We start from the raw sequence: 25,170 nt of genomic DNA on the forward strand, positions 1-25,170 counted from the left end.
TTTGGTTCTTTTGTCCAAATTTAGCAGTCATTAGTGCACAGAATCTATCCCGGATTATGCAGGTGAAGGTAGGAGGTGAAGGTTGTACCGAAAGGGAAACGGTTTTCTCCGGATTGCTTTACCAAGAGGCGCGTATCAGAATTAAAATGAAAATAAGCCAGTATGTGGAAACATCACAGGTATCTAGTAACAGGGACGGTAGTTAGAGCTTGAACAACTTTACTTCCTCTCTGCATCTTTCGCATTCGAATTCATTTGTCAGATGAAACTCACCAATTCTGACTCTCCACTTTCCTATGCCATTCACTAGCCTTTCTGACATCTTGCAACACAGAAGCGGAAATTTCGGGGGGACGCGGGCACGAGAGCTTGAAGCGGGGTGGAGGGGTCCTGCCTCACCACCAGGAGAATAGTCTGGGGAGAGGGTGGTGGGGTAGGAGAGGTAGGACTCTCGAATCCGTACGGAGATTGCTGCCGCTTAGAGTCCCACGCTGCTGTTGGCTCAGCAGAGGTCAGCCGCGGGCGAAAGTTCACCACGATAACGCCCCTGCCGGGTTTCCAACGCCTGGCGCTGACTGGGGGACTGGCAGACCACTACCGCCCGCTCCCTCCTGCGCGGACCCCGCCCTCCTCCCCGACTCCTCCCACCACCTCGGAGTTCGGGCGCCTGCGCGTGGTGGCTGGTCGGCCCCCCCAACCCCGAGAAAGCCCATTGGCCGCTGGGTGAGGCCGGGCACTACCTGGCGCCTGTGGCGGCCGCACGTGCTGGGAGCGGAAGCAGCGATCGCAGTTATGGCGTCGTTACTTTGGGGAGGCGACGCAGGGGCTGCGGAGAGCGAGAGGCTGAACAGCCACGTAACTGCCACCGAGCCGGGGAGGGCAAGGGGACAGGGGCTAGAACAGCACTCCCGGAGGGAAATGTGCTGGGGAGGGGAAGGGGGAGCTCCGCCAGGGTTTGGAGCCGGGTGTCAGATGGTGGAGGGGAGGTGTGACAAGGATTTGGAAGAGGGCCACGGGAAAGGAGACCCCAAGAGAAACAAGACCTTTGGTTTGAAAAGGCAAAATGAAGACACCTGCGGGAGGGAAAGCAGCTGGGAGCCCCAAGTGGACCCTGAGTTTTCTACTGTCCCAGTTTGACCATTAAGCCTCAGCTAGCCTCCATCTCATCTACCAACGCGCTTTCCTATCAGCTATCCCTTGCTCGTGCTGTGACCCCTCAAGGACTGTCACATTTAGACTCGAGGCTTATAAAGAGGAACTTCATATACAGGGGCAGTAGAAAGTCTCCTCCAATTTTAGGATAATTCATACAGGAGACCTGCTTCTCAAAGGAATCCGTTAATACATAATATCGCAAAGGAAGCAGTATTGGCGTGGCCTTCCCTGCCTCCCTGCCAGCCCGTGTTAGGGGGTGGCACTGGGCTGCTTGATGCCTTGCTTCCCAATATTGATTGAAATTTGTATCTTTCAATAGTTTTCAAACGTCATCCATCCCTGGAAGAACCTTCGGGGTATTAAGAGTCCTACCGTTCCAAACGTAGGTGAGTGTTGTTAAAGAAGATTGGGCTCAGTTCATTTAAAAAGCATTGCTTTCCTTATGTCCCTGGCAATTTTGGCTCCCTTAATTTAACATTCAAGACCCTCCACTACCTTTCCAATCTTTTTACCAACTCCTCCGCTGCTTGACCCTTCCTTTGTACACACTGTAGAGTCGGCAGGAGAAACTGGGATGATAACGCTGGACGTTCCTGCTTGGCATTTATCTTTACAGTTGTTTCTCTTCCATCCTTTTAGACGGTTCTGTTAATAACACCGAAGAAGATGATGAAGAAGATGGAGGTAGGAAATAAATTCATTTGCGTGTATTTACTGGCATTCTGTCTCCTTTAATCATGACTTTCACAATGTGGGTGAATAATACCATCTTAATTGGAAAAGAACCATCTTTGCTTCTGTTTTCTTTATAAATAGTGAATGTCAGAAGAAATACTAACTTAGAAGTCAGGATTACTTCTTTAGAGGAAATTGAAATAGAATATGCAGGAATGGGTTATGAATTTTCAGCTGGCAAGGAAAAATTAGGTCTGCTGGCAATAGATGTAGGCTTGGTTGAGGTTAGAGGTTGGTGTAGCAACAGAGCATAAGAAACTGGATCCTCGTGGAAACAAAAAGGAATTCTCAGTGCTGTGTCATTCTTTTTAGAACCTTCTTTTGGAAGAAAAATGAGAGTAGGAACAGTTAGTTGCTTGATATACAACCCCTGATTGGAAGGAAGCAACTTGTTAGATGTCATTCAGGAGGCTTGACTTTCCCCCTGCAATATCCCCTGTTTTATCCTTGTTTTTCCAGTGGAATTGGCAGCTAATTCACTCTTGAACAAGTTAATCCGGCAGTCCTTAGTAGAATCCAGTCACCGAGTTGAAGTCTTACAAAAGGATCCCAGCTCTCCACTCTACTCAGTGAAAACATTTGAAGAGCTGCGGCTGTGAGTATTTTTACTTTAAGTGTAGGAAAATTCCAGAGAGCATAGCACAGAACAAACTAATCTGCTAATAATAATCATCAGGATCTCCTTGGTGTTCTAAGGGTCAATACTCAAATGAGATATGGACATTTTGCATGCAATTAAAATATAGCTCAAAGAGGAACACTAGGATACCTGAATTGTCCAACGACTTGAGAACATTTTTGATGGTAAAATATTTTAACCTTGCTGTGCTAAGGGGGATAGCTAAGCCAGACACAGCCGTATTGCTACTCTCCATACCAGAATACAGATAACAGGAATTTTGATGACCCAAATACCCCTTTAGATAAGTTACAAGCTTTTACCTTTTTAATTATTTTTTTGGTCTCAGATGGTATTTAAATGAATAACTTTCCCAAATAGGTTTGCATTTCCTAGGGAGTTATCAGCTGGCATTAAGGAAATGTATTTGAATAGGTCGAGTTACTGATACGGACTTATGTAAGTGGGGAAATCCAAAATCCCAATGCCTGCCTTCTACTTGGGGAGAAACTTACTTATGATTAAAGGTTGGCTGCCAGTAATCTACCAATTAATCTACCAATTAAGCGTGTCCAAAACGTACATGTCATTGTAGTGGAAGTATTCCAGCCTACTTCACTTTATCCTCTTTCTAACATCTATCCTGAGACCCCAGGAAAGACGCATTTAAAAATACTGGCTCAGAAGAATGAGCTGATATTGCGTCTTCTGCTCCTAGAGAGAACTGATTTAAGAATCACCTAAATGAAATTTTGTTTTCTCTGAAAATTGCCATTGAAACGTTAAAGTTTGTCATTGACTAAAAGGAAATAAACAATAAATCTCACTTAGTTTTCTGCTTGTGTGGAAAATAAAACTCTACTGGAAAATTGATGCACTTCTATCAGATGAGTTTTTTCCTTTTTTTTTTTCTTGGTTCAAGAGAAAGTTCAACGTTAGGCCCTTACTACTGTCCTTGGCCTGGGCTTATGACGTAATTTATTACTTTAGTGCTCCAGCTGTGCAGACATGACTGTATATGTTCGAGAGTTGAGGTTTAACGTGTATATTTCCAAATATTACTTTTTAATACTCAGTTGCAAAGTGGCCTAATTTAGAAATGCACCTTTCAGGTTTGTACTTCTGAGGCTACTGACGCATCATAGACTTTAAGTATTTGATTTTTTTTTTTTTTTGACAGAAAGGAAGAGTTACTAAAAGGGATCTACGCAATGGGATTTAACAGACCGTCCAAAATTCAGGAGATGGCTCTCCCTATGATGCTGGCGCATCCGTGAGTTTCTAGGGTAGTGGTTCTCCAACTGGTTATTCTTAGTCTCTTATGTTCAGTTTATGCCCAGGAGCTTGTATTCAGTTTATGTCCAGCGTATCCTCTTTCCTACAGACCTCAGAACCTCATAGCCCAGAGTCAGTCTGGAACAGGAAAGACAGCTGCTTTTGTCTTGGCAATGCTAAGCAGAGTCAATGCCTTGGAATTGTTTCCACAGGTAAGGAAAGGCTGGGAGAGAGATGGGAATGGTTGCGGTGCCAAAGATATTTTAGTAATAGGCAATATTGCTGCAATGACGTGATGATATTTAGAATAGATGTTCTTTCATAAAATCAGAGTATTGGGCAGCAGTACGGGGCAGTGATTGAGAGCACAGGCTTTACAGTTTGACTGGTTCCAATTCCAGCCTCCCTACTCACCAGCTGAAAGTCTTAGGCGAGGTAGTAAATCTTCTGGAGTTACGTTTTCTTGTCAGTAAAGGTAACACTTACAAAGGTATGGATCACAGTTATTCTGTTCACCCTTGAAGCCTAACGCCAATCACAGTGCTTGGCTTGTAGAAACCACTCCTTAAACATGGAATGAACGAATGAATGAATACCTGCCTCATAGGATTGTCATGCAGATTGAGTGAATGAATGTACATTTTTAGCACCGTGGTCAACATAAAGTGAGCGTTCAGTAGTGATAGCTGTATAGCTGTAGGTCACCCAGTCCCTCCTACTCATTTAGTGGAGAAGGAAACAGAGGCTTGGAGAGGGAAAGGTCACACGTGAGGTCACAGTTGTCAGAGAGCGACTGAGCAGGGGCTGGAACTGCGCTTGCCCTTCTCCCAACCTAGTGTCAATACATGGAAAGTATCTGGTGATCTTTTCCTCTTTCTCCAACCTGTGTTCATCAACTTGGTTGACAAACTGGGAACCCAAGTGTTGGGTGCGCTCAGAGCTATGGGGCAGCAAGGATTCCCTCAGGAAGTTTGCAACCTGCGCAGCAAGATAACCTGTGGACATGGATATGGGTGACTAGTGGCAGGCATAGGAAATTCTGTGCTTTGTTTACACAAGTTCAGAGAAATTTATATCTGGGGTTTGATTTCATGAGTAAAAATCCTTTAGGAGAAGCCATGCTTGAACACATGTTGAGAAATGTGTGTGGAAACTGTTTTTATCACTTTAGCTGTGTTTCCCTCTCTCTATCTCAGATCCTTGATTGAAGTTCAGAAATGCGTTAAATATCACCAGTTTCTTCCATCGACATCTTCATTCATCAACAGCCACCATTTATAGGGGGGATGGAAGTAACAAATGAAAGAGTTTCAGGGAACATTCTGCCAGAGATGTGTAAGATGGATTGGACCAAGCAGGGAGTGCTCTGGAAATGGGCAGACTTTTAATATCAGGGAAGAGGTGATGGGGACCACACTCAAGCTGTAATTAGTCTTGCATCCCTTCTCTTTTTGATTCCCAGCCCCACTTCATCCCATTTTTCCCCTACCAAAACAGCGTGACCCATAACCTGTGTTTCTTCATGACCTTTCAGAGAGGAATGTATAAAAGGAAGCTGCTTCTCCATCCTTCAGCCCCTTCTCCCCTTCCATACTCAACATTCACCCCAGATCTATCAGCTGCTAAGTCGTATTCAAGTAAAAATATTCTGTTCAACCAAAATCTCCAGTTTCACTTCTGTGCCTCTCCCTCCACAAATTTTAATTGTATCTCAGAATTGCATGATGGCTGTTATGAACCTTTCTCCTTCCCCGCCTCTCTCTCTCTCTCTCTCTCAGTGCCTCTGCTTGGCTCCTACTTATGAACTGGCTCTGCAAACTGGCCGTGTGGTCGAACGGATGGGGAAATTCTGTGTGGATGTTCAAGTGATGTACGCCGTTCGAGGGAATCGAAGTATGTACCAGCAAGCCAGCCCTGGCTGATATTTTAAATCCCGACTGCACCACTAACACAGTCGTGGTATATACCTTCTCTGCTTTCTTGCCTTTAAAGTGGTGGATACAACGGCACCTATATCATAGAGTTGTTACTGGAATTAAATAAAATGATACAGATAAAGCACTGGGCACACCCCTGGCACGTAATAAGGACCCAGTAAATGTTAGCTGCATCATTCCCACAGCCCAGAAGAGGGTGCTTTTCCCTGTTCTTTTCTGTGAAGCTCAGTTGTTTTGTGCAGAACAGCTTTTATTGTTTCACTTTTTCATTAAAGTATTACATGCATAAAGTGAACAAAAAAACTTTAAAACACAGAAAATTCAAAGGGAAAAGTGAAAGTTCTTTCAAAAACCTATTTCCAAAGACAGCTATGGTTTTGTTAACAAATCTTTGTGTGTTTTTTTGTTTTGTTTTTGAGTGCTTACAAAAATGGGAGCATTTTTTTTCATGCTGTTCAAAAACTTACGCGTTTTAAACATCTTCTCATGTCAGTATGTATAGCCCCACCTCATTCTTTTGACTAGCTGTATAATATTCTGTCATTTATTTCATGTAACCTGTTGATAGACATTTTGGTTGTTTTCCATTTGGGGAAGATGTGTAGGCCTTTCACTGCTGCGCCAGTGTTTCTGTAGGACAACGGGAACGCTGCAGGGTGGCTTTGTAGATGACCGTGGGGCAGAATCAGACATGCACGACTATTATCATTACTGTAAACCTAGAAACTTGGGAATTTATCCTAAAACTCTGTAAAGTCAAAAACCACAAAGACCCTCAGGGTTGGCACTTGGAAAGCCATTACGACATGTGTTTCATTACCGGGAATTGTGGGTGGTTAGAGTCGTTTGCGCCTGAAGGAAGCCTTGAAACCCTTTTCCTTTTCCCCCTAGTTGCCAGAGGCACTGATGTCACCAAACAGATCATAATTGGCACTCCTGGGACTGTCCTAGATTGGTGTTTCAAGCAAAAATTAATTGATTTGACTAAGATTCGTGTGTTTGTCCTGGATGAAGCAGATGTGATGATCGACACGCAAGGATTCTCAGACCAAAGCATTCGTATTCAAAGGTAACCTTCACATCCAGCCTTTTCTTCCTGGATCTTCTGTCCAGAGGAGGAATTTCATTTGTCTGTTGCCCCTAATTGTCTTTACTGCTTATTCCCCACTTCGTTCACCTTTTAAAACAAGTTGGGTTTTTATTATTTTCACCAGCTCAGTGGGCCTTCAGCCTGCTGTAATTTCCCAACTTCTTCATCTTGTAATCTTGCCTGATTGCTTTACTCTTGTGCTGCAGGCTTACAGATGGAATCCATATACAGTGGATCTGCACCAAATTTTGCCAGTTATCTTATATTTGAGCAAAATTCTAAAGAGAATTCATTAAAACCTGATAGCGCTATCGTGAGGACACAGTAGCCTGGGATCAGGAGCCTAGTATCTAGTCCTGACTTTGCCTGTAAGTTGTTAAATAAATCCTGTCGATTTCCTAGGCCTCTCTCCCAGGATCACCGAGGGGCTTAAAATTTGAGATTATCAGGCCTAACCTGAACCTTACTGAATCAGAATTGATGGGAGTGGGCTTTAAGAGTCTGCATCGCTCATTTTTAAATAAAGTATTTATACACTGTGTTAAATTCAAGTATAATATTGAAAGACTTGTAATGATAACCAGTAATCCCCTGCCCCAACCCCTAGAGAATACTGTCCGTTATGACATTAACTTTCATATCTTTAAATAACCTGCTCACATTGCTATTTCTTGTTGTATATTCATTGTATACAACATAGTTGGTTACATTCACAGCTGGTATTGGTATCATTATCACAACACAAATAGCATTCACTGCTGAGTATTGAGTTACTATAATTATGTTTTTCTTGTGCTTCTCCCCCTGGAGTTGCCTATTTTTCTTCATTTGGTTACTGTCACTGTGTAGCAGTCTTTAATTTTTCTCTACCTGTTTCATCATACGTGTCATATGTCAATGATATCTCCAGATAGTCAAATACATCTTAAAATTCCGTCGGTTTCTTTTTTTCCGGAAGATCTCCCACACTCACTGTCTCCGGTTTCAGCCTAGGCTGGTTGCGCTCCGGTCCTGTGGTCACAGCCACATTACAGGTTTCCCCTGTCCTCATCAACAGTTTCCAATCTCCTGTCTTGTGGGTCCTTTTTCTTGGTTTACTGTTGGTTTACTGAATATGCTGGAACGTATCTGCTAAGGGCTTCCTGCAAAAGGATGTGTAGGAAGTTCATTTTCTAGCCCCTGCTTGTCTGAAAATGTTTTTATTGTACCTGTAAATTTGATCTTTGGCTTGAGTTTCCCTGGATGTGGAATTCTGTCTTGAAAAGCTTTCTCCCTGTGAATTCGGAGACAGTTTTGAAAACAGAAAAGTGGTGGGTTTTTTACTATAATTAATACTCTGTTTCCAGTATTGCTGCCGGAAAGTTTAATGTCATCCTGATCCTCAGACTTTTGTCTGTGATCTGTTTTTTCCTTGCTAGAAGGTTTTGGAATCTTTTTCTCCATGATGTACTGAAACTTCTCAATGTTGTGCTTTGGTTCGGATCCTTTTTTTCTTCATTGTACTAGACACATGGTACACTCTTTTCATTCCCAAAACTTGTGCCTGCCAGATCTGGGGAAATTCCTTGTTACTTCTTTCCCTGCGGTGACCAACTTCTTTAGGAAGACAACCCGGGATACAGTCATAGCAGGCAAATATATATCTACATACATACACACATATATATCTCATATATATATAAAACTATAATACAGAAGAAATAATCGTACATGTGTTATTCCTTTAACATAAAAATATGGAAAATATATGTTTATTTGAAAGTATGTATTATTCTGTACTTTTCTGTTACATTAGTGCTACTATTTAAACAAAACTGTAGAACTAAACTGGCAATTAGTAGTAATTCATAGGAGAACTAATTAAATAATATGTATGAGAAAAATACAACAATAATGTTTTGTCTCTGATATAGCAATTTAATCTTTTTTAAACATGATTGGCTGCTTAAATTTTGGAGGCTGTGCTACTGTATATTCTTTTTTTTTTTTTTTTCTTTTTTTTTTGGCCACACCACACAGCTTGCAGGATTTTAGTTCCCCAACCAGGGATCGAACCCGGGCCCTCAGCAGTTGAGAGCACTGAGTCCTGACCACTGGACCTCCCTGGAATTCCCTATTTTATATACTTAAGATACATAATTATAGAACTATTTATGAGGAGAACGTAAATACGATAGAACTAATTAAACATATTACAGTAACTCCCCACATACAAATGAGTTCCGTTCCGAGGGCGTGTCCGTTAAGTCCGGTTTGTTCGTTAAGTCCAACAAAGTTAGCCTAGGTACCCAACTAGCACAATTGGCTATATAGTACTGTACTGTAATAGGTTCATAATGCTTTTCACACAAATAATACATAAAAAACAAACACAAAAAATAAAACATTTTTAATCTTACTTTTCAAGTACAGTACCTTGAAAAGTACAGTACAACAGCTGGCATGCAGGGGCTGGCATCGAGTGAACAGGCAAGAAGAGTTGCTGACTGGAGGAGGGAGAGGAGGTGGGAGATGGTAGAGCTGAAGGATCGTCAGCAATAGGAAACGGAGGACAAGCTGCAATTTCACTCACACCTGACGTTGATGGCACAGGTTCTGGTTCCTTGCTGGATTCAATTCTATCTACCCTCTTGAAAAACGATCCAGTGACGTCTGGGTAGTAGCTCTTTTTTTCTCATCATAGATGACACGGTAGCACTGGATTTCATTCTGAACGGCTGCTGCAACCTTCATGTACCATTCTGCGTTCGGGTCCTGTGCGTCAAAAACTAACAGTGCCTCCTCAGATAAAGAAAATCCCCTTGCTATTTCCTGAGTCGTGAATCTCTTCAGTTCTTCAGTTACTTCTTCTTCCTCTTGTCTCTCTCCGTCCTTTCTCTGGGCCTCCAATTCCATCAGGTCTTCATTAGTAAGCTCCTTGTGTTGCGCGGCAAGGAGTTCAGTGAAGTCGTCCTCTTGCTTCAAATAAAGATACTGCACTACTGTACTCTATACAGTGTGGCACAGTAAAGTACACAGAAGCACAACCACTTGTAGAGGATGCATGCATGTGACAACGTACGCCAGACACGTGAACTGACTTACGTGATTGGACATGTGAACACACATCCGCGTCTTTGAAGGTTCACAACTTGAAGGTTCGTGTGTAGGGGACTTACTGTACCTGTATTCAATGACAGAAACAATAATGACACTTTTTTTTCTGTCTCACAGTGTGGTAAGTTGTTTTTTTTTTTTTAACATTAATTTATTTATTTATGGCTGTGTTGTGTCTTCGTTTCTGTGTGAGGGCTTTCTCTAGTTGTGGCAAGCGGGGGCCACTCTTCGTCGCGGTGCGCGGGCCTCTCACTATCGCGGCCTCTCTTGTTGCGGAGCACAGACTCCAGACACGCAGGCTGGTAAGTTGTTTTTACTCTCTCTTTTCCAGTATCCTCTGAACTCCCTGCAGCCCTCTTTTCTTGTATGTGGCAGTAAAACAGAATACAGTCAGATCTAAAATTCATTTTAACTTGCAGCTCTGCCCTTATTAAGCCCACGCTGATTCTTTTTTTTTTTTTTTTTTGGAGTATAGTTGATTTACAGTGTTGTGTTAGTTTTCTGTTGTACAGCAAAGTGAATCTGTTATAGGTATACATATATCCAGTCTTCTTTAGATTCTTTTTTGATATATGTCATTACAGAATATTGATTTGAGTTCCCTGTGCTATACAGTAGGTCCTTATTAGTTATCTATTTTATATATAGTAGAAGCCCACACTGATTCTTGGTATCAGTCCAGTGTGATATCCTCTGAACAGAAGTGTTCAAGCATAGAATACTTAGGAGTTTACCTACTAGCAACAGTGGTTTTTAGACTTGCAAGAATCAATTTCTAGCTCCTTCAAAATGTTCTTCCACTGTATCTGCAGGCTTGTTTCTGTGGACCAACTGTTTGTCATTCAGATCCTTTGCATCTATAAATCCATCGTTTAGGTTATCCATGTCTAAAATGTCCATCATTTTCAAGCACTCTGAAGTCTATTAGATGTCATCATAAGTGAAACCTCTTCTCCTCAGGGAACGTGATTAGAAAGCACAGAGGTGACTTAAGCTTGTCAAACTGAAAGATGGATTCTTTACAAATTTAGTAAAGAAATAAGAAAGTCCTCAACTTGGCTGTCCTTTTCTGGTGACATTTTTTGACTTCTGCAGCAGTTTTATTCCTAAAAAAAGGAAAAATGAGTCATTTTTTGCTACAAGTTTTTGTTGCAACCTTTACAGAACACCAGACAGCCCAGGTGCAGTCAGTACGAGGCCTCTTCACAAGTCACCAGACAGCTGTGGAGAAACAGTGTGGTATTTCTATTTTACTATAATCTTTTTCTCCATTCTCATCCTTGACGTATTTCCAGGTTGGAGTTGGACATTCTTTTTGTCTCAAACTTTGAAAATAGGCCAACATTTTAAATCTTTTCACTGGCCAGCTACAGTGGCAGGCGTCTCGTAGGCACACGTCTGAGGTGGCTCTACGTCCATTTCTGCACAGTTAGAAATCTTATTAAGGCTTCTGCAAGTTTGAAATAACAAAGTGACCCAAAACTTTGGTACTGAAAAGCTCAATATCACAGGTAAGCAAATTGTATGTGTTTTTAGAAGTATTGTGTACAAAGGATGCAGGACATTTGGCTGGTAAGATCTTTTCATGTTCTTTGATAAGGAATTTATAGACTGAATGGAATATGCCAGAATATACATTTGCACTGCTGCTCATGCAGGGAGTTGAACAAAGGCTAGTTTGTATTTGGATACAATGTCAACAGTCTTCTGTTGTATATTTTCTGTGTTGTATAAAAACTTCATAGAAGCCAAAAAGATGTTTTGAGACTCCATTTTTTCAAAACCAAGTACCTAAGAGATTGGGAGGTGGGAGGCGTGTATTTTGTGTTGCCGTGATTTGAAATCTCACTGGATACACTGTAGAAGCATGGTCTCTGGTAAGATCTGAGACACTCCACTCTACACTGAGAGAGGAAAGACGTCTCTTATCAAAAGTTCCCGCCTTGTTCACCCACAGGACACTTTACTTGCAGCCTCTGAACCAGGAAATGTAACTTTACTCAGTTTCATAAGGATGGCAAGGGAAAGATACAGTCACACGTGTCCCTTTGCATGATGTGGGCAAATTCATTCAGCTGAGCCCTGGTGTGTTTGGAGGAGGCAAAAAACTTAATTTAGAAGTATTGCCTGCCTCATCCTGAACTTGCGCGATTCAGTTTCCATATATGCTTTCCACATCCCTTCTCCGCCAGGCCTGGTCCCAAATTCATCCCTTCATTTGGTGCAGTCTGCTCTGTTTGCATTATTTACCTCTTTAACCCAGTTGTATGTGTCATTCCATCCGTCACTAAAATAACACAGTCGGTTAGCCTTTTTCTGTCCTGTCTGGATCATACCGGCATTGCCCTCTCTTTCTTTTCCATAGCTTCCTTTTCTTGTCTTATGGATGCAAAACATCCATAACACAAAGATACGTGATATCTACAGTTACCTCTTTGAGGATATTAATTATAGCATTAAAATTTGTTTCCGTTCTCAACCCTGTCTCTGGGTGATCTGAGTTTCCTTTTGTGTTTGTTGGCTACAGTCTGTCTTTGTGGCGGATCTTTCCTCCTCGCATCTGGTGACCCTGCACTAGCCTTTCATAACCCAAGCTGAGGAACTAGAAAGCTTATTTATCGACAGCTCTGTGTGCACGGTTGGGGCTTGTAACTTGGAAGCTTCACTTGAGGATGCTTGTCACCTGGAGGTCTTTAGGAGTGTGTAATGTCTCTAATCTCCTTCCTGGGACACTCCGTTGCTGGCATCTTGGGAGCAGAGCAGGATGGTCCGGTGGATGGGCTGGGAGGGGTCCATCGTTCAGTATACGTATTTTCACTTGATCCCCTGTTCAGCTGTCTGCTTTATCCTCACCGTCTACTGAGGCTCTTCTGCTTGTACAAGCTTAGCTGCCAAAGAAGGGTGGGGTCCAGCTGCTCCTTGTATATATTTTCATCCAGCCTTCCTATTTAAAAAAATGTGGGCCCAAGATCAAGCAAGACTCCCTTCTTGCCATCCCCTACCAATAAGTTGGTATGTTTAAATGTAACAGTGAATAAAAGATGCGGAAGTCCAGGGAAGATTCAATAGTCAAAAAGGGCTTTCTACTAAAAAGAATATTAAGTAAAATTAGATAGAGTATTTATGTTGGTTGTTCATCCCTCCATTGTTCAGTTTTCCTTTCTTTTGCTTAAAATACATTAAATCACAGCACTGTCCAATAGAAATATAATGTAAGCCACATGTGTAATTTAAAATTTTTCTAATAGCCACATTAAAAAAGAAACAGGTGAAATTCATGTTATAAAATATTTTATTTAACGTGACATATCAAAAATAGCATCTTAACAAGTAATGTTACCAATCTAAAAATTGTTAATGAAATATTTTGCATTCTTTCTTTTCATACTAAGTCTTCAAAATCCAGTGTGTTCTGCAGAACAGCCCATGTTTCTTTCCCTTGGACAATTTGTGTAAGTTTTCTTTCTGGAATGAAATGGCCGCAGCCTTGGGATACCAGTCCTGGTGCCCTCTTTTTCCAGGTGAAGGGTGTGGGAGAGCAGATTGCCGAGCGACGCAGCCTGCTGACACAGATTCTCCTCATGTCTTCTCACAGCCCTCACCCCACCCCCACCAGGCCTCTGGTCTTGCACGTCCTAGACCTCCCAGTGGTTCTGAGGGAACAGCTGCCTTTGCATCAGCACCTCCCTCTGTAGCGCTCATATTGCAGCTTCATCCACCTTCTCGGTTATCACGCTTTTCCATCTTGCAAAAATATATTGAAATATCTCATTCACCCGTTTCTCTTCTCTTATTCTGCACGTTTTGTAATCTCATATCTTAATCACTTTATAGTCACATTAGTGGGATGCTGGACACTGAGAAGGTAACAGACATAGTCTCCTGTGGCCAACCAGAAATCGGTCCGATTGTTGTTTGAAAAGCTCCCAGATGATTCAGGTTCCAGGCTTGAAAGAATGTTTGGGAATCGCTGGACTGTATGAGCTCACCTGCTCCCTTTTAGCCCTGACCGCTTATTCTCTAAGTGCTCTGTTGTCTTCTCAAAGGCAGTGATTCCTCTCTGGTCTCTCTTCTATTTTGTTGTTTAAAAAATTAACTTTTTAATTGATGTATAAAATATGGACAGAGAAATATACAAATCCTAAGTGTACTGCTGGGTGAACTATCACGGAGGGGCTATGCTCCTGGGACAATGGCCCAGATCAAGACACAGAACTTTACTGGCACCCTGGAAATCCCCTGCAGCCCCTTTCCTGTCACCCGCCCCTCTCTCCTGCACAGGCTTAGCTGTATCCTGACTGCTGACTCCGTACATTCATTTTGCCTTTTTTTGAACTTGGTATCAATTAGCCTGTGTTCACTGTGGGTTCAGTTTACATTCCACATGCAGTAGCATCTTCCCCTTCTGCTCCCCTTTTATTTATATCCAAGTTCTTCCCATTCCAAATAGACTTAATGTGGCTGTTCTTTCCCGCCTCAGAGACAGAACACCTGCCATCGAATGATGAGCCTCTGTGCCCTTCATCCACGTGGAACTTGTGCGGGATGATTGCCGTGAACAGCACCTAGACTAACACCCTAGGCTCCACGAGCCCGTCTTTCCTAAGGAGAAGACTGGCGTGAAAACCCAGATCACTTACCTAAACTTCACTCTGGAGCCCCACATTCAGTGTATCCATTTTCCCGAATTCTTGGTGGGCAGGAGGGGCTGACACGTGGCGCTCTGCAGCAGGTGTAGTTGTCGTGGCCGCAGCACCTTTCACGGTCACCCCGGAGCAGGGGCGTGGGGGGCAGCTGATGGCCGTGGGCGTCAAGTGCTGGAAGCTGCCCCCCCAGGAGAGGGACGGGCCTGGCCTGTCCCTGAGGGTGACGGCCTTCTTCCCTCCTCTCTCGCAGAGCTTTACCCTCCAAGTGCCAGATGCTCCTCTTTTCAGCGACCTTTGAAGACTCCGTGTGGCAGTTTGCAGAGCGGATCATTCCTGACCCCAACGTTATCAAGTTACGAAAAGAGGAGCTGACCCTGAACAACATCCGACAGTATTACGTGTTGTGCAGGAGCAGGAAAGACAAGTACCAGGCTCTGTGCAACATTTACGGTGGCATCACCGTTGGCCAGGCCATCATATTCTGCCAGGTGAGTCCGCCGGGACTTGTCTTACTCGTGCCCAGATTTCTGTGCAGGTGGAGCCGGGCACCGCGTTTGGTGCTCTTTGTACATTGTGTTGTTTAATCTTCAGAGCAGCTCTGAATAGAGATTATCTGTATTTTATGGGTGAAACTGAAGTAATGGAATAGGACTTCAATATGATGTGAAACAGAGGGCATCCTTCTTTTATTTCTTTTTTTCTTTCTTTCTTTTTTGGTTGCGCCGCGCCGCTTGTGGGATCTCAGTTGCCTGACAAGGGATTTAACCTGGGCCACGGCAGTGAAAGCCTGGAATCCTAACTACTAGGCCACCAGGGAACTCCCTGGGCATCCTTCTTTTAGAGGGGCTGCTTCTAACACTTCCCTATTCAGGTTGATGTTTATTGTAGTGTTTCCATAGATACCCTTTATCAGGTTAAGAATGTTCTCTTCTACTCCTAACTTACTATGAGCAAAGCAGCCACTCAGTCACTCACTATTAACAGCCCCTTGTTTTTATTTTCGTATTTACTTTTCCTATCTGACGTTTTTCGTGTTCGTGTCTTGGTTGTATTTTTTCACCACCATGTGCACACTGTCAGCTCCGTGAGAGCAGGCTCTCGCCTGTTCCACTCATCTTTATGCCCTGCCCCTAGAATAGCCCCACCCAGCACACGGAGGGCCCTGGAAACATGCTTGTATTGTAAAGGAAAGCTCAGCTCTGCCGTGGACTAGCCATGTGACCTTGGGCAAATCACTTAATGGTTTTAAGCTTGGGGTTTATTTCTCAGTTTTTTTAAATGAACTTAGGTAGCTACTTCATCAGATCATGAGGAAAGCAGATGAACTTGATGCACGTAAAGGTTTTAGCAAAGTACCTGGCGTACACAAGGATGTCGTCATTGTTAGGTTACCTCATTTTGTCATCAGACCACCATGAGAGGTGGGCAGAGCATTTTGTTCTCTGTTTCAGGGCGGAGAAGCCACAGCTCTGACAGGTTGAGAGGATGTGTCCCTTGAAAGCCCGGGGAGGGAGAATCCCCTGCCGCGTTCTCAGATCCCTCTAGGCCCCAAAGGGAAGGTGAAGCAAAACTCCTCTGCAGCACCCCCAGCTCCCATGCCCTGCAGACGTGAGCGCTGCACACATAGCCAGGCTGCTTCAACTTGGGCGCCATGCTGGGTTTTGATTTTCCTGCAGACTCGTCAAAATGCCAGATGGTTGACTGTGGAGATGATGCAGGATGGCCACCAGGTGTCTCTGTTAAGTGGAGAGCTGACTGTGGATCAGCGCGCTTCCGTCATTCAGAGGTTTCGAGATGGGAAGGAGAAAGTTCTTATAACAACCAACGTCTGTGCTCGAGGTGTGTATGTGTATGCACTTAAAGTCAAGTTTATTGAGGTATCATTTACATATGATAAAATTCACTCTTTTTAAGGATACGTTTCAGAGAGTTTTGACAAACATATATAGTCACGTACCCATCACTGTAATCAAAATATGGAACATTTCCATCCCCCCTCAAAATTTCTCAGCGCTCATTTTCAATCAATCTCTGTAACTAATGACCCCTGCCAACTACTGACCAGATTTCTGTCTCTGTATTTTTGTCTTTTGCAGAATGACATGTAAGTTAAATCATACAGTTGGTAGCCTTTGTGTCTGATTTATTCCACTTGACATCATACTTGGGAATTCATCAATGTTGTTACATGTATCAGTAGGTCATTGCTTGTTATTGTTGAGTAGTATTCCGTGGAATGGGTCGTACCACAATTAGGTCTTCCATTCACCAGCTGATGGACATTTGGATTGGTTACAGCTTGGGGCTGTTTGGACTAAAGCTGTAATAAACATTCATGTGTAAGGCTTATGTGGACATATGCTTTCATTTCTCTTGGGTAAATGCCTAGGAGGAGGATTTCTGGGTCATGTGGTAAGTGTATGTTTAGCTTTATAGGAAACTGCAAAACTGTTTTCCAGAGTGGCTGTACCCTTTTGCATCTCTACCAGCAATACAGGACAGTTCCAGTTGTTCTCCATCCTTGTCAGTAATTGGTATTGACACTCTTTTTTCATCTTAAGCTTTCAGTAGATGTGTGTGGTATCTCGTGTTTTCAACTTGTGTTCCCTAATGACTAATGACGTTGGTCATCTCTGAGGTGTTTTTAATTTTAAAACTGTTGACTACTGGAAGAAAAATCTTTGTTTTTTTCAAGGGGAGGGCCTTCGTACTTTCCTCATTCCTCCTGTATCCTTGCCTACACCGCATACTCAAACCATGTTTCCTAATTTAGTACTAGTTCACCAGATAGAACTGAGGACCTGCCATGAGTGCTGAGCTTGGCATTTGGAGGAGTAGCCTAAAAAAGGACGCGGTTCCTTCCCCTCGGGAGCACGCTGCCTAGACTCCTGGCTCTCTAGACCAGCACTAGCCAATAGAAATTTTTGCATTGATATAAATCTCCTATTCTCTGCTGTCCAAGCCATATATGGTGGCTATTGAGCACTTGATGTGTGACTAGTATGGCTGAGGAACTGGATTTTAATTTGAATTAATTTAAATAGCCATAAGGCCAGTGGTTACCATACTGGACAGCACAACTCCAGACCCCAGAGAAAAGAGGGCACAAAATGCTCCAGAGTCAAAGCACAGTACAGGGAGGACAAGGATTATGACCCAGACAGTTTATTAGTGTTGGGGAATGGAGGCACTAGGTGAGCACAGAAGTCTTCCTAGGAAACATTAGGAGTGAAAGGTGTGAAAGGAAGGGGAGAACTCTTGGAAGTCTTGAGTTGTTTGTACTTTATCCTGTACTGTTTGGGCATCTGGATTCTAAACACAAGTGCTCTGGACATTGCTGTGGTGACCATGGTGATGATTAGAGGAGTGGGAGATGAGGGATTGGGGAGACCAGTCCGGAAGTAGTTGTAACAGTTGAGGCAATGGATAAAATGACCTGACGAGAACAATGGCCATGGAATGGGGTGGAGCTGGGGCCCTGTGATGGGTAAGGGAATGTGAGACTAAGGGGCTTGCTGGGCACTTAGCACAGTGAGGGTGGAGAAGATGGAAGGGCTCTGTGACCTGCTGAGAGCCCCTCCCCAGCACACACACACACACACATGCACACACGCACACACACGCACGCATGCACACGCGCTTTGTACATATTTAGACTTCTGTATAATTCGCTTCTACTGACACTCTTTATCCAGCATCATAGACATACATACTTGCAAGCAAACTGCCTGACCAAAGGACCTATTTCATTTACGTAAAAGCAGGTTTGGTTTACAGATTGTGTCTATTAAATGAGAATTCCCTCGGCAAATGTGGTTCTTGAATAGCTATGTCCTGAGGAAAAAGTTGCAGGACCCTGCAGTGTCGTTCCTCTTCTAGGGATTGATGTGAAGCAGGTCACGATTGTTGTGAACTTTGACCTGCCTGTGAACCAAGCAGAGGAGCCAGACTATGAGACCTACCTCCACCGTATTGGGCGGACAGGCCGCTTTGGGAAAAAAGGCCTTGCCTTCAACATGGTCGAGGTGGATAAGCTGCCCCTGCTCATGAGGATCCAGGACCACTTCAGTGAGTAGCACCCGTCGTGCTCAGAGCTGTGGGCCTGCCCACGTTGACGGTGACGACGTGTGTCGTGGACCTGAGCCCAGAGGCTCGTGATCGGGTGGGGGCAGGAGCCAGGGAGTAGGCTTCTGCTTCTTAGTGCCAGAGTTCCTAACAGGAGGCAGGGTAACTAAGGGAAGATGTGAAAACCAAGTGGAATTGATAGGAGCTCATATTTCTATGTTATTGCTCATTCTGGGATCTGGAGCAGATTTTACGTCCATGAAGAACCACCCTAGGCAAAGTAATAAGCTCCTTTAAGATTATATTGTGTTCCCAGCTTCCTTTTTTATGTACATTTTTCCCTTCCTGTTGCCCCAGCGACCAGCTAGGACAGTCCTAAATCCTGAGGCCTGCTGCCTTCCTCCAGTGCCCCGCCCCCGCCGCCGCCATCTAAACAAGGCAGGCTCTGCTAACCCGCTGGGGCTCTTGGACGGGCGTGTTACACTCTGGTGGAAACTTGAAGGGTAACAGAAGCTGAGATGTCCCCCTGCCCCAGGGCCCTGGATAGATAAGGCTTCGGAGCAGGCGAGGAAGAACCCTCGCAGGACTCCAGATGTATCTTTCACCTTTAGGACAATGGTACTTAACCTCTGTGGGAAGCAAAGGACACTATCCCCGGGGAAATGCACACAGGCACATATGTGCAATTTGGAATATAATTTTAAAAGGTTTGCAGACTGGTTGTGGACCCTTCAGGGAAGTTGATTAAGCACCCCTGCGTTAGGATAACGGAGGAGGGATGGGGGCGGAGAAAGAACCATTAAGATCACTGTTGCTATGGTAATCAACACTCCCTGTGGCCATTCAGCAAACCCGCCCCCCCCAATGCACACGCCCACTTCACCCTCCTGAGCTCAGCCAGGCACCTTCCCAGGTTCCCACCTTCCCCTCTCTGCACTCTGGTGATTTTTTTCTGCCCCACAGTATTTAGACATGTATGTTGTCTTGTGTGGTGCATTTGATGCCATTGTAGTTAGTATGGATTGGTTATTTGGATACCGTCCCTTCCTTACCTAATCTAGGGAATGTCCCAGTATCTCGAGGCTTTCCATACAAGGTGTCACTATCTTCAGAAATGTAATTGGATGGAATGACATTTCGTTTAGGCCCTGGGATAAGACTGTTCCATTCTCTTTTGTTCTTTTAGACAGCAATATTAAGCAACTCGACCCTGAAGACATGGATGAAATTGAAAAGATTGAATACTGAAGAAAGAACTTTATCATTTACAAGTATTCTGGTTTATGCGATAATGTAGGTTTTGAAAGCGATTTTTTATGTTGAGCCTTTTTCAACGTGAAACTGTTAATATATGGCAAAATAAATGTCATGGTAGCCTTAGTTTTAAGACCTTTCTGAACCAAATTGATGCGAAGCACTTGATCCTTTTGAGTAAAAAAAGGGAGATTATTTCTTATTCCAGTCTTTTCACAGATCAACATCTTTGCGTGGGCTACTGGGTTGTTGTGGGATTTAGTTTATAGAATCTGAGCAGGTCATGCCGCCTGTGACTACCTCACGGTGCCGCGAGATGGCAGTAGAACGTCAGTGTTTCTGGAATTTGAGTTGGTCGACAAGTGAAAAAACCACACATCTTCAGACTTGCTCACTGCTGCCCCTCCCACCCCTAGTGTCTTCCCTCCCCACACATGCACGCACCCCTGCACCCCCCGCACAGACACACACTCTCACTTGTGAGTGCAGGGTGAAACCTTCACAAAGTAAAACGATTTGAAAGAGAGTATTTTGCTTCTTTTTTAGTGTTTCAACCAACACACAGAATTTCAAGATATTTTTGTATTTTACTTCTTAGTCTCTTCAAATTAGAGAAGATTTAATCCATCATCAGTTATTTCATAGTCTCTGAAAATGTGGCTTCATTATAGACATTTCTTAAAAACAGGCAGTGGAGGTGGGGGGAACCCACTTGCCTTAGTAAAGAGGTGACACTTCAGGGAGCCAAAGGGTTTCGCTTTTAAGAACTTAATGGTGTATCTGAGAATCCTGGATGTTTTCCTGCAAGTCCCATTGAGATGCTTCTCATTTCTCACATTTGCTCCTAAAAAGTAAAACTGTGGGCTTGAGAAAAAGGGGGGGAAATTGATACTCTCCCAGAAAGCCTGAGCAGGTTTTGCAGCCCACAGCCAGAGCTGGGCCCCAGCTCTGTCACAGCAGACTGCCACCAGCAGCCTCAGTGAATGCGCCTGTCATCCCGGTGTGGAGGGGTGTTTCTGGCCTATGTCTTCTGATATTCCATGTGCATGTCACCTGCCCATGTTGTATCCCGTGGGCAGGGCTCAGAAATACATGAAAATCGTTCAGCCTCCTCACCCCACAACAGATACTTATCGTGCACCCTTTATGCTAAACACCAAGGAAGAGAGAGGAATAAGATGTACCAGTCATTTCAGAATTCAGAGTCTCACAGCAGAGACTCAGAATAAGCCAGCATTATTTTAATAATGATCTTTGCTTAAGGAAGGGGTTCAGAGGAGGCACCCCAAACACCGTCGGGGCCAGTTTCCCAGAGGAGGAGACGCCGTAGCTCCTCTTACAAGAGAGAACATGAGTTGCATGGTGCCTCTCCTCGGGTACTTAGTACCTCCTTGCAGTCACCTGACACAGATCCACCGAGACAGTGTTCCAGACCCAGCTGATCGCCAGAATTACCTGGAGAACTTGGGAGAAAAATACAGATTTCTTCCGCATAGTGTACACCAACAACCAAACTCTCTTAGGCTAGAGCTCAGAAACACAGTTAACCTAAGGGAGCTGAAAACAGGTAAAGCAACAGGTCTTAAAGACCACTATCTTAGGGAGGAGATGCCGAGGCAAAGAGAAGTCCCAGGGAGAGAATCTATAAAAAGTAGAGCTTCCGCCTCTGAAGGTCCACTCATGTTCTCTTTATGGTATGTCTGCCTTCCTCTCTGGGCCAGATCAGCTTATCCACTCAATACCCAGCCCCCAACACAGCGCCCAGCACGTAATAGTCAGTCAGTGAATACTTGTTCTGTTGAGTACATATTCTCTTGCCATCTCTTCATTGACTAACGTTCTTCCCTGATGTTTGCCATCTTAGTTTTGAACCGCAGTCATGTGGCGCAAGATGAATAAACGTAGGAAGTGTATCGAGAGAGTTTGCTCTCACTATTTGAGAATTGAGTTGGACTTTCCATCATAGTCAGCTGAGCATTGGGGTCTCTTAAATAAGATCTTACCACCTCCCTTTCCGGTCCAGATCTGATGGAATCTCTGTCTGTTACCCTCACAGGCGTCTTGAGTGACTTCCATTTGGCAGCTATTCCCAAAGAGTCTGCACATAGTGGGCATTCTTCCTGCCCCTTTGCCCCTCCTCACTTCCATTTGTCTCTCCACCTAGGAGGCAGAAATCCATCCCTGTTCTGTGTGCATGACAGCTGCCTTCACACTAACTGTCCAGTTGGGCAAGTCGACATTCCCAAGGCTGTCTTGCGGGGCACAGCTACTCGCTCAGAACTGCCAGCAGCCTTTGCATCTCCGTGCCTGGCCGGGCCAGGGTTGTCTTTCTCCGTGGGTGCCGGCCTGGGGAAGAGTACGTGGAGAAGCCGGGAATAGCCAGATGATTCCAGTGCATCCATGAGCCGGGCTAATCAGCTGTGTGTTACTTGGCAACAGGCACTAAACCAAAGCCATTAGGTTTATGTTGGCCAGCTTCAGACTGTGAGCGTATTGAAATTCCCGATGACATAGAGCAGGGCTGTAATTTCCAGTGGGAGTTGTGAGTGAACACCTGGCCGCCGCCGGGGGCGCAGATTCCTTGGATGCTAGGTGCTGGATCTGAGGCCGCTGTGAATAACAGGAAAGGCAAACGTGTGGGTCCTAGTCTGGTAGGACGTCTGACAGCCCTTCTCAGGAGACATGATTGCTTTTGCTCCTGAGAAAGTGTTGACGTCCCCAGCAGACATCGGGCCCCAGGAGAGTGCTGGCAGACTCTGCACGTATGGTCGACAAGTGGAAAGTCTTAGAGGATCGCTGGGGGTTAAGCGGTGCCCTTCCCGAGAAGCCCCAGGACAGGAGCCAGTTGTGCGCAGCCTTGGTTCTGCTCTTGGTCCCCTGAGGGGTTCAGCCTCCTGCCTGTTGACTCAAGTGGGGGCCCAGGTCAGAAAGAGGGCCGAGGCGGAGCCAGCGCAGTTGCGGGATGGATGCTGCAGTGGGGTCCAGAGCGAGGGGCTCCCCGTGGACCTGCTCTTCTTCGCCCTCCGAGCTCAGGGCCCTTCCTGCTGCAGTACGGACAGCCCTGCAGGCTGGTCCGGAGGGCACGTTCGTCTTCTCCAGGGACAGCAGAAGAGTCGGGTCCTGTTAAATCCTAAACCCCACTCTACCCCTCTGCCACTTTCAGGCAGTCAGCATGTATTGAGGACCGTCATCATGCTGCAACCCACAGGCTATGAAACATCACAGCCTTGCCCTGTGCTGCAGGGAGCACCAGCTTTCTGCTCTGGGAAGAACCCAGAAAGAACTCATCCCAGCGTCTTCTGTACTTTTTTTACCCACGGCTGAGAGAAGAGTTGGGACTCTTCCTCCTCCCTTCCGTCTGCTCACTACCCCTCTCTCGGGGACACTGTCCTCTGGCCCTGAGCCCTCCTGTGGTCCCCACATCTCTAGGGAGGGATGGGTCAGCCAGCCAGAGCCCTCGTCTCTGGATGCTGCTCTCTTCCTCCGTCTCCCTTACTGCTTCGTGTCTCAGTCAGCTCAGGCTGCTGTGACAAAATAACCACATAGACTGGAGGGCTTAAGCAACAGAAATGTATTTCCTCAGATTTCTGGGGGCAGGAAAGTCCAAGATCAAGGTCCGGCAGGGTCGGCTTCTGGTGAGGTGAGGACTGGTCTGCTTTCTCACGGTGTCCCCACGTGGCAGACAGAGAGGGGCATGCATTCCTATCTGGTGTCTCTAATCCCACAATCCCACTGTGAGGGCCTCCCCTCATGACCTAATCACCTCCCCAAAGCCTCACCTCCAAATACCATCACATGGTGATGGGGGTGGGGGGAGGTTGGTTTAGGGCTTCAACATATGAATTTGGGGTGGAGGACAGACATTATGCCCCACCCACCAAATAATACTTTGCTATCCATCGTTTGAAAATCTGGGTGGGGTTGAACCACCATTATCTATTTTTAATGTGGTTGGTCTTCCACCCCCCCCTGTAAACATGAAACTTTTAGACTCTTCTCATGAAATACAGGAAACACACCTGAAATGGGATGATTCTTGGTGAAGAGAAGCGCTGATGTGTCCTGTAAACCCAGGGCAGAGTCCCACTGCCCACGCTGGGCTGTCGGCCCTCCCTCACCGCTCATCAGCCTTGCACTTCTGCTGCTGAGGTTAGAGACAACCAGAAGCGCTGGGATAATGAGAAAGAGGAACGTGGAAAAGATGGGTCTCCGCCTCTGGTATTCAGACAACTGAAAGAATTTTCTAAATGAGAATCCTTACAGATCCAAAGTCTTCAGTCTTTAGGGAGAAGCATAGGCAACTCTCTGTTGCACTTTTCTTAGGGAATTCATCTTTTCCTGTAATTTATTTTTTTCTATTCAGTAGAATAGCCGTGGGTTTCTACATTCCCAATGCTAGAATACATTTGTCGTGAATGGGGATAGTCTCTTATTTTGTGTTTAATGTTTTTCTTTTGTCAGGAAGGTAATGCAGTCTCCCTCAGTCCCTTAGTTTGTGATTTGTGGCTTGAAATCCCAGTTGGAAGGAAGTGATTGACAAGGAAGCCCTGCTTTGTGTGAGTCAGGTTAGAGGTGTGGTCCTGTATAGCAGCCTCAGGCTTGGTTGAGAAGGCAGAGCCTGAACAGGCTACTCTGTGACGTGGTGAGCTCCCTGCTTGTGGGAATATTCAATCATTCGGAAGCATCCATTACAGTTACTTGCAATGGGTGCTGTAGTCCTGGTTCTTGAATGAGCTGGGAGTTGGGAATAAAATGACCTCTGAGACTCCACCCATTCTAAGATACTGCGTTTCCCTGACGTCACACAGCAGAGCTATGCACACGGAAGGGCATGAGCCATAGGAGCTCTGTACAGAGGAAGACTGTTTCCCACAAGCAAAAAGAAAGTGGAGTGATTGACTCCTACCCGTACCCTGTCTTAACTTTCAGATTCACTGGCTTCCCCGTGTGACCATCTCATTATACCTATTTTCATCAGCTTATGCAGATGTGGATCATTTTTAATTTAATATTTACCTTATAAGAGCAATAAAACAGCAAAAAAGTGGTAAGGGAAAATTATCAAAAAGCTCATTACTTCATCATAACACTTATTGTCTTGAAATGGTCCTTTTCATCTTAATATGACTGTAGTTAATCATAGTGCATAGATGGTATTGTGTCCTTTTATTTGAAACATTCAGGTGGTTTTTTTTTTCATGTTGCTACATAGTCTTTGGAATTATTATAATAACAACAATTGATCAGATTATCCTATGAGGTGACTATAACATAATGCATATTATTATCCTGGTTGAA

The 25,170-nt window shown here is 44.6% G+C and overlaps 1 protein-coding gene across 1 annotated transcript; it reads left to right on the forward strand.

Annotated features, from left to right (window-relative positions):
* Positions 1-692: 692 nt before the first annotated feature.
* On the forward strand, positions 693-19,999 carry DDX25 (DEAD-box helicase 25). Its single transcript, XM_007183394.2, has 12 exons — positions 693-855; positions 1,475-1,541; positions 1,795-1,839; positions 2,350-2,485; positions 3,690-3,782; positions 3,894-3,996; positions 5,563-5,677; positions 6,613-6,790; positions 14,804-15,041; positions 16,230-16,392; positions 18,433-18,621; positions 19,805-19,999. The coding sequence occupies exons 1-12, from the start codon at positions 793-795 to the stop codon at positions 19,864-19,866; spliced, it is 1,452 nt and encodes a 483-aa protein (XP_007183456.1). The 5' UTR covers positions 693-792; the 3' UTR covers positions 19,867-19,999.
* The last annotated feature ends 5,171 nt before the right edge of the window (positions 20,000-25,170 follow it).

This window comes from Balaenoptera acutorostrata, chromosome 9 (genome assembly GCF_949987535.1).
Source record: "Balaenoptera acutorostrata chromosome 9, mBalAcu1.1, whole genome shotgun sequence".
NCBI classification, from domain to species: Eukaryota; Metazoa; Chordata; class Mammalia; order Artiodactyla; family Balaenopteridae; genus Balaenoptera; species Balaenoptera acutorostrata.

Coding starts and splice junctions, on each gene's coding strand:
- DDX25 (XM_007183394.2), top strand. CDS start 793: ATGGCGTCGTTACTTTGGGGAGGCGACGCAGGGGCTGCGGAGAGCGAG. Junction 1,542..1,794: donor TCCTACCGTTCCAAACGTAG/GTGAGTGTTGTT, acceptor CCATCCTTTTAG/ACGGTTCTGTTAATAACACC. Junction 16,393..18,432: donor AACCAACGTCTGTGCTCGAG/GTGTGTATGTGT, acceptor TTCCTCTTCTAG/GGATTGATGTGAAGCAGGTC.